Consider the following 9,441-nt stretch of genomic DNA (forward strand, 5'->3'; position numbering starts at 1 on the left):
TTGATTGTTGACTGATTGGGGAGTGATGGTTTTCACCTGTGAGGGGAGAAGGAGAGAAAAGAAACACACACACAGGATACACACACCCACAGGATAACTGTATCCGTAACATCATTACACAGGTGCACCTTGCGCTGGTGACGATACAAGGCAACTGTAAAATGTGCAGTTTTGTCCAACAGCACAATGCCACAGATGTCTCAAGGTTTGAGGGAGCTTGCGATTGGCATGCTGACTGCAGGAATGTCCACCAGAGCTGTTACCAGAAAATTAAATGTTAATTTCTCTACCATAAGCCGCCTCCAATGTCATTTTAAAGAATTTGGCAGTACATTCAACATTCCTCATGACCGCAGACCATGTGTAACCATGCCAGCCCAGGACCTACACATCCGGCTTCTTCACCTGCAGGATCATCTGAGACCAGCCACTCGGACAGCTGATGAAACTGTGGGTTTGCACAACTGAAATTTCTGCACAAACTGTCAGAAACCATCTCAGATGAGGGAAGCTCATCTGCGTGCTCGTCGTCCTCACCAGGGTCTTGACCTGACTGCAGTTCGGCGTCGTAACCGACTTCAGTAGGCAAATGCTCATATTCGATGGCCACTGGCACACTGGAGAAGTGTGCTCTTCACAGATCAATCCCGCTTTCAACTGTACCAGGCAGATGGCAGACAACGTATACGGCGTTGTGTGGGCAAGAGGTTTGCCAATGTCGACGTTGTGAACAGAGTACCCCATGGTGGTGGTGGGGTTATGGTATGGTTAGGCATAAGCTATGAACAACAAACACAATTGTATTTTATCGATGACTGTGACGAGATCCTGAGGCCCGATGCCATGCCATTCATCCGCTGCCATCACCTCATATTTCAGCATTATAATGCACAGCCCCATGTACACAATTCTGTACACAATTCCTGGAAGCTGAAAATGTCCCAGTTCTTCCATGGCCTGCATACTCAACAGATATGTCACCCATTGGGCATGTTTGGATTTCTCTGGATTGACATGTACGACAACGTGTTTCAGTTCCCGCCAATATCCATGCACTTCGCACAGCCATTGAAGAGGAGTGGGACAACATTCCACAGGCTACAATCAACAGCCTGATCAACTCTAGGAGATGTGTCGAGCTGCATGAGGCAAATGGTGGTCACACCAGATACTGACTGGTTTTCTGATCCAAGTCCCTACCTTTCGATTAAGGTATCTGTGACCAACAGATTCATATCTGTATTCCCAGTCATGTGAAATCCATAGATTAGGGCCTAATGAATTCATTTCAATTGACTGATTTCCTTTTATAAACTCTAACTCAGTAAAAAAAAAAATGTTGCATGTTGCGTTTACATTTTTGTTCAGTATTATTTCAAGTTTGTGCTCTATGTATCCAGTGAGCATGGTTCATAGCATACAGTAACTATTTAAAAGGTCAACAGACAGTTGTTTTGTTTTTGCATCGAAGCGTGTAAATTGGCCTACTGTAGTTTTTATTTTCTTCTGAAAGCAAATGCAAAACATTAATGAATTCAAAATATCTGTTCTCAGGTCCACAACAATTTGCAATTCTTTTTGTGTTTCAGAAATGGTGAAATGTCACTGGAAAAGAAAACCTTGATGGTCCTCCACACGTTTTACGCCAAGTCTGATTTATAAAGGGAAACATACATGTATGGCGTGAGCCAAGTTTGTACATGTCAATATTTGTGTGCTTGTGCATCCTTTTCAGAAATAGCGCATGCAGAAATTTAGTCTAAAATGTACACAATCGTTATAAATGAAGCCCCAGGGCTCTTATTCACAAAGTGTTTCAGAGAAGGAGTGTTTATCTAGGATTACATCCCACCCCCTCTAATTCATTATGATTTACAAGGCAGAAGTGATTCTAGTCCAATCTTCCTACTCTGAGATGGTTGTGAGTACAGGCCAAATTGTCCTCCCCCAGACACAGATTAAGCCTAGCCTTGGACTATAAAACAATCTCTGTTGTCCGGGAAACTGACCCATAAATGTCTACCTTGGCTCCAATGTATGTTTGCTTTTATATATCACTTATATGTTTTGCAAACATGTACTCTTCACTCTCTACCTCTCCTGGAGTGGGTACGCTTTCATAGTTAAACCTGCTGCTACATTCACAAGATAACTACCACATAATTGCCACTGCAATTAAACAGCCAATTATCTGTAATTATACTACTTGTTTCCTGCATCTTACCATATCAAAGACTTACTCGCCCACACATGATGCATCTTTTATTTCTTTTGAGTGGAATGGTATTAAAGTACACAATGTATTGTATTAGCATAATTACATTTCCTTATGAGTTGTAAAAATTACAATTAAGAAAGAGACATTTATTGGTCAGTGTAATCTTTTCCTTTTTCATCTTCAACTCAATTACTTGGGGTTTGTACCAATGCTTTTATGTACACTGATATGCCCGAATATTGCACACTATAAAACCATCGGGATGTCAGAATATAGGGATAATAACTGCCCTTTTGTAGATCAAACATAAAAAAAGACACAAAGTGAGCAAAATGTAGACTTGTTTCACAGATCCTCAACTTGACCTGGAATCACATTACACTCACTGGGTCCAGTTGAGGGGAAAGGCATCATATCTAATGATATTTCTGCTTCACATTCAAGCTGCAGTATTGCAGGCAGGATAATCTTTCTTTGGTTACGTGAGGTATTAGAGACAACGGAGACTTTGTCAAATGGTAGGTCCAAATCTTCCCCGTGTGAGACCATGGGCAGGCGTTGCGCACAATGCGCAGAGGCATTGGTAGTTGCGTTCTGGAACGTAGTGTCGTGGCGGTAAAACATCAACTCGTTACTTAAATGGACAGCTTCTACAGAACTGGGACAGTATCTTTTGCAGCCCAGAATGGTGGAGAATGCTTTTCTGAAATCAGCATTAAAAGCGTATATGACTGGGTTTAACGATGAGTTTGCCCATCCAAACCACACAAACATGTTAAACGTGGTGTTATTTACGCACAGGCGGTCACCAAGATTGTTAATGTCACAAAAAGGTACTATGCAGTTGACCACGAAAAAAGGCAGCCAGCAAAATACAAACACTCCCATAATGATAGAGAGCGTCTTCAAAACTTTCGTTTCTTTTTTAAAGGTTGTTTTTAATGAGTTTGTTTTCTCGGCTGCTTGCTGATTGTTCTGTGCGTGTTCCACGGCTGTCTCCAAGGATGAGATTCTCCGGATCTGGGTTTGCGCAATCCGGTAAATTCGTGTATAAGTGCCAACCATAATAACGACGGGAATGTAAAAACTTATCAAGGAGGAGGATATGGCATACGTGCTATTCAAGCTTGCGTTGCAGTCCTCCATTTGGTTGATTTGATTAGTGTCGTCCACTGTTTCCATTTCCTCCTCTGACTTGTGCCAATTGAGCTGGACGGGAATGAAGGAGATAAGAATGGAGAGGGTCCATGCCACTCCGATCATAACGAAAGCAAACCTTTGAGTCATTTTACGTTCATATCGAAAAGGGCTCGAAATTGCCCAGTATCGGTCCATACTTATTATACAAAGATTGAGAATAGACGCGGTGGAGCACATGATGTCAAAAGCTATCCAGGTATCACAGAAGCTGCCGAAGATCCAGTAGCCGGCCACGTCAGACATAGCCTTCCACGGCATCACAAGAATGGCCACGAATAGATCCGACACCGCCAAGGAGATTACAAAAAAGTTAGTCACTTTAGATCTAAGGTGTCGAAATTTGAACACAGCGGCGCACACAAGCGTATTCCCAAAAAGCGTGGAGACGATCAGGATGAACAGGACGCACCCGGTGAGAGCACCGACGCTGTGCTTGGAGCTGTCCGTTTCAGCACCTGCGGTTTCGTTGTCAGATTTCTCCATTGACTAATTTCTCCTCTTTTCTGCGCATATCAAATATAGCGTATTTAGCGTCTTCCACACTCAGGGTTCAGTGCTCCCTTTATTCATTATGCATTCAACTTCGTTTTGGAGACCCAACTTGCGGATTTCTGTACTCACGCACCTTAATAACTACCTATTAACTACTACTAACTACCTTAATAAAACAGGACGTGGGCCAGTTATAAGAACCTCAGTTATTTTCTTACTCTGACGCAGTAAAACATTGTCGATTGTCGTGAATAGGTGCACTGCACATAACCCATCCTGCACAATCGCTCCTTTTTTATATAGTGAATGGATCTCACTTAATGGTTGAGTAGCTACTCATGCTTGACGATGGGAATGAAGACCCCTCCTCTTAAAGGCCCAGTGCAAATGAGGATAATGTCCTTTTTGTGAAGTTTCAGGGATGGCCCTTTGGCCTGCCTGGTTACATCAACAGGTGGTAAATGAGTTAATAGACCAATATGAAAGAGAGCTCCAAACCTCTCTGCCAAAAACAGCTAGTTTTCAGTTTTCTCCTCACTCACACCATACTCAGACAGTCCTAGCGAAATTATTGTAGTGAAATTGCCCGTTGCTAACTAAGAAGATATTAGTTTTTCTTTTTGACCATTATAATTGAAAACAATCACAGTAAGGTACTTATACTGAAGAAAAATATAAATGCAACATGTAAAGTGTTGATCCCATGTTTCATGAGCTGAAATAAAAGATTCCAGAAATGTTCCATATGCACAAAAATCGTGTTTCTCTCAAATTTGGGGCACAAATTTGTTTACATCCCTGTTAGTGAGCATTTCTCCTTTGCCAAGAAAATCCATCCACCTCACAGGTGGGCATATCAAGAAGCTGATTAAACAGCATGATCATTACACAGGTGCACCTTGTGCTGGGGACAATAATAGGCCACTCTAACATAATGCCACAGAGAAATTCAGAAATCAGACATAAAATAATTTGGAGTATATTTGGGCAGCTAGGAGACTGAACCCACGTCAGGCAAGGTGGGCCATGTTGTTCACCCGATTCCGTCTTACTTTGTCATATAGACCGGGCTCCCAGAACGTAAAGGCTGACGCACTGTCCTGTCTTTACGACACGGAGGGTGTGTCCACCGAGCATACTCCCATCCTTCCCGCCTCGAGGATGATGGCACCAGTGGTATGGGAGGTGGACTCGGACATCGAGCGGGCATTACGGGCGGAGCCCGCGCCTCCTCAGTGTCCAGCTGGGCGGAAGTACGTGCCGCTTGGTGTCCTGGACCAACTGATTCAGTGGGCTCACATCCTACCCTCCTCGGGTCACCCTGGGTGGCAAGGACAGTGGGGGGCCTCCGGGAGAAGTATTGGTGGCCCACCTTGGCTAGGGACATTAGGGTTTATGTCTCTTCCTGTTCGGTGTGCGCCCAGAGTAAGGCTCCTAGACACCTTCCTAGAGGGAAGTTACAACCCCTCCCCGTTTCACAACGGCCATGGTCTCACCTATCCGTATATTTCCTGACCGATTACCCCCCGGCTCAGGGGAACACTACGGTTTTGGTGATTGTGGATGGGTTCTCTAAGTCCTGCCGTCTCCTCCCGTTGCCCGGTCTCCCTAAAGCCCCACAGCCTGCGGAGGCATTATTCACCCACGCCTTCCGGCACTACGGGGTGCCAGAGGACATTGTCTCTGATCGAGGATCACAGTTCACGTCCCGGGTATGGAGGGTGTTCAGGGAGCATTTGGGGGTCTTGGTCAGCCTCACCTCCGGTTATCACCCCAAGACTAATGGGCAGGTGGAGAGAGTGAACCAGGAGGTGGGTAGGTTTCTGAGGTCGTATTGCCAGGACTGGCTAGGGGAGTGGGCGAGATATCCCCTGGGCTGAGATGGCCCAGAACTCACTACGCCACTCCTCTACTAACGTGTCCCCATTTCAGTGTGTGTTGGGGTACCAGCCGGTCCTGGCACCATGGCATCCGAGTCAGACCGAGGCTCCTGCGGTGGAGGAGTGGGTGCAGCGCTCCAAGGAGACCTGGAGGGCCGTCCAGGAATCCCTCCAACAAGCCAGTGGACGGCAGAAGAGGAGTGCTGACCGCCACTGCAGTGAGGCCCCCGACCCGAAACCTACCCCTCCGCTTGCCCTGCCGGAAGCTGGGGCCGCAGTGTGTAGGGCCCTTCAAAGTCCTGAGGAGAGTAAACGAGTTGTGTTATCGATTACAACTCCCTTCCTATTATCGTATTAACCCCTCGTTTCATGTGTCTCTCCTCAGGCCGTGGTAGCTGGTCCCCTGCAGGACGGTGAGTTGCTGGAGGTCCCTCCTCCCCCTCTGGACATCGAGGGGTCTCCGGCATACACGATATGGGCCATTCTGGACTCGAGACGCCGGGTGAGGGGCCTGCAGTACCTCGTGGACTGGGAGGGGTACGGTCCGGAGGAGAGGTGCTGGGTACCGGTGGGAGACATTTTGGATCCGTCGATGTTGAGGGATTTCCATCGCCTCGACCTCGAGGCGGGAGCCGCGTGTCAGGGGTACTGTCACTACTCCTACTGAGGGTGGCTCCCCTTCCCGTTCGGGTGGTGCTCGGCGGTCGTCGTCACCGGCCTACTAGCTGCCACTGATTTTTTCCTCCCCCTCCTTGTCTGTTTATTGGTTACACCTGTGGTTAATTTGGTTATTAGTTGGGCTTTCTTAGCCGGCCCGCCTGCTCTTTGTGCGGGATTGTTCTATGTGTACTTGTCGTGCACGCATGTATGTCACAGCTGTTTCATGTACGTGAGCTGTTTTTTGGATACAGTTTAGTTTCCCTGTGGTTTGGGGTATTTGTGTTGAGTGGCGTCTGCTTTTTCACCTGGTCGGTGTATTAAAGACATGCCTAATCTGAACTCTCTGTCTCCTGCGTCTGACTCCTTCCTCCACTACACCCCGGACATTACAGCACTGTCAGTAGCCTAGAACGTTAAAGAAAAGGATTAGGGTGTACTATCTTAAGCTAGGTTAAAGTACCAGTTTGACAACAACAAACAGCGGCAGAGGTCATATTGGAGTTGTCCTCCAGGCCAAGGATACAGGAGACGAGGCCTAGGAATATTAAGGCTGAGTACAGTCCTGACAGACTCAACCACACAAGAGGTTCCTGGAGGACAAGGCAAAAAAAAACTAAGAGAGAAGGAAGAAAGCGAAGGGAGAAAGCTGTGATACTGAAGAAAGCTGTGGCGCCACTGAAAAAGTTTGCTTCAGGTTCCAAAACCACAACAAACACCCTAAAAGAAGGGGATGCAGAATGATTGTTCTGTAACAAGCTCTTCTGTGTTACCTGTGGGAACTGGATACAGTGTGAGCAGTGTCAGAGGTGGGCTCATGAGCTATGCTCAAATTGAACTGGGGTGGGATTCATTTGCAACCTCTGTGTCAATGAAAAAATCTGGGAAAATGCCATTATGTTAAATTCTTGTTTTGAAATGTGTGTGTGTGTGTTTAATCAGTATTTAATCAGTTATATTCCAATGAATTTGTTCTAAATATTTCTAAATATTACAAACTGGTGGTGATTAGCAGAATGAGTTAAGGTGTGGTGAATTGGAAGTAGAGGGCATGTCTAGAGGGTGAATAGGGAATAGGTGAGACGATCCCGTTTTGGTGACTAGTGACAAGAGGCAATGAATCATTAATATCGATTAGGGTTGAAATCAGGTTGTATGCACTGTTGAAACTACCACAACTAAAAAAACACATGTAATCTGAAATGTGTCTTCCGCATTTAACCCAATCCCTCTGAATCAGAGGTGCGTGAGTGCTACCTTAATCAAAATCCACATCTTCGGCACCCAGTGGGTTAACTGCCTTGCTCAGGGGCAGAACAATAGGATTTTACCTTGTCAGCTCGGGTATTTGATCCATCAACCTTCCGGTTACTGGTCCAACCACTAGGCTACCTGCCGTCCCATATACATCACTGGTTAGAGGACAACCTGCAGAAGACAGTCAGCCACATTTTGTAATTTTGCATTTTGATACAGGAAACCATCTGTTTGATGTATTTGATACCATTCCACCCATTCCGCTCCAGCCATTATCACGAGCCCGTCCTCCCCAATTAAGGTGCCACCAACCTCCTGTTTTTGAAGTGTTGCGTTTTGATTCAAGTGGGTTGCCAGCGCAGTAAGTGTAAGGCCATTTTTTTTTGTTAAAGGTCCAATCAGCTGTTTTTATCTCAATATCAAATAATTTCTTGTTAACAATTAAGTACCTTGCTGTGATTGTTTTAAATTAAAATGGTCAAAAAGAAACAAAGTTTGCTTCTTAGCAAAGAGCAATTAATCAAGCAATAATTTTGCTAGGATTGTCTGGGAGTGATCTGAAAACTAGCTATTATTGGCAGAGAGGTTTGGAACTCTCTTTCTTATCTATTAACTAATTTACTGCCGCGAACATCTAGCAACACAAAGGTTGTGAGTTCGAATCTCATCTCGGGCCTACTTTAGCATAACCATTTTAGCTAACCCTTCCCCTAATCCTAATCCTAACCTTAACCCTTTACTCTAAATCCTAAAATTAACCCTAACCTTAACCCCTAACCCCTTGCCTAGCTAATGTTAGCGAGCTAGCTAACGTTAGCCACAAAGCTAGAATTTGTAACATATCATACATTTAGCAAATTTGTAACATATTGTACATTTTGCTCATTCGTAACATATAATACCAATTGTAATTCGTAACATATCATACAAAATGGGTGATGGACATCCACTAATGAATACAAACAATACAAAATGCAAAATATCATACTAAATGCGGTGTCTCGGATTTATTGTACGTACAGAATAATACGAAATGCTCTGAGACCAGGTTGCCAAAAATTGGCTGAAATTAAAAGTGGTATTTTCAAACAGTTCTTACACTAAAAGGGCATTATCATAATTTTCACAATTTCACAGTATTATTCCAATTTATTACAGTATTATAGACAACACAAGGGAGAATCACGTTTTTGACTGCACTGGGGCTTTAATCACTATCTATATGATGTTGAAATCAATTGAATGTGGGGCAAATATTTGGGGTGTATGCCCTGTTTAAACTAACACTATTCAAATGCCACACGGAATCTGAGAATAATTTTTACATCACTGGTTAAAATAAAATTAGTTGAAGACAGTCATCTAAATTCTAGAATGTAGGACAGAGATTATGGGAGGCTACCAAAATGGGGCAACAAATCATTTGCTTTGTTATTTAACTTTAACGAATCACGACCCTGAATGTGTAATTCCACTCAATTTTGTGAAAATGCAAACTTGTGTAATGTATGTAGTAACATGCTTTCTCCACCACAGGGAAATTAGCGTAATATAAAATAATTCAACATGTCAAAGTAATAATAAAAAAAAAATGATGATATTAAATGTAGCACACACACATTTTTTTTTACAGCAATAACATTTATTTCCTCCTACTTTAACCATGGAGAGAGTTTCATAATTATCTTAAGCAAGATTTAACCAGGCGCTCTAGACTAGAGCATCCTTAGTAGTCAG

General features: G+C 44.1%; 1 protein-coding gene across 1 annotated transcript; it reads right to left on the reverse strand.

The window, feature by feature from the left end:
• Positions 1–2,563: 2,563 nt before the first annotated feature.
• Positions 2,564–3,907, reverse strand: drd6b (dopamine receptor D6b). Its single transcript, XM_035735111.2, has one exon. The coding sequence runs from the start codon at positions 3,899–3,901 to the stop codon at positions 2,564–2,566; it is 1,338 nt and encodes a 445-aa protein (XP_035591004.2). The 5' UTR covers positions 3,902–3,907.
• Between the last annotated feature and the right edge of the window lie 5,534 nt (positions 3,908–9,441).

The sequence above is a fragment of the Oncorhynchus keta genome, chromosome 24, assembly GCF_023373465.1.
Source record: "Oncorhynchus keta strain PuntledgeMale-10-30-2019 chromosome 24, Oket_V2, whole genome shotgun sequence".
Lineage (NCBI taxonomy): Eukaryota > Metazoa > Chordata > Actinopteri > Salmoniformes > Salmonidae > Oncorhynchus > Oncorhynchus keta.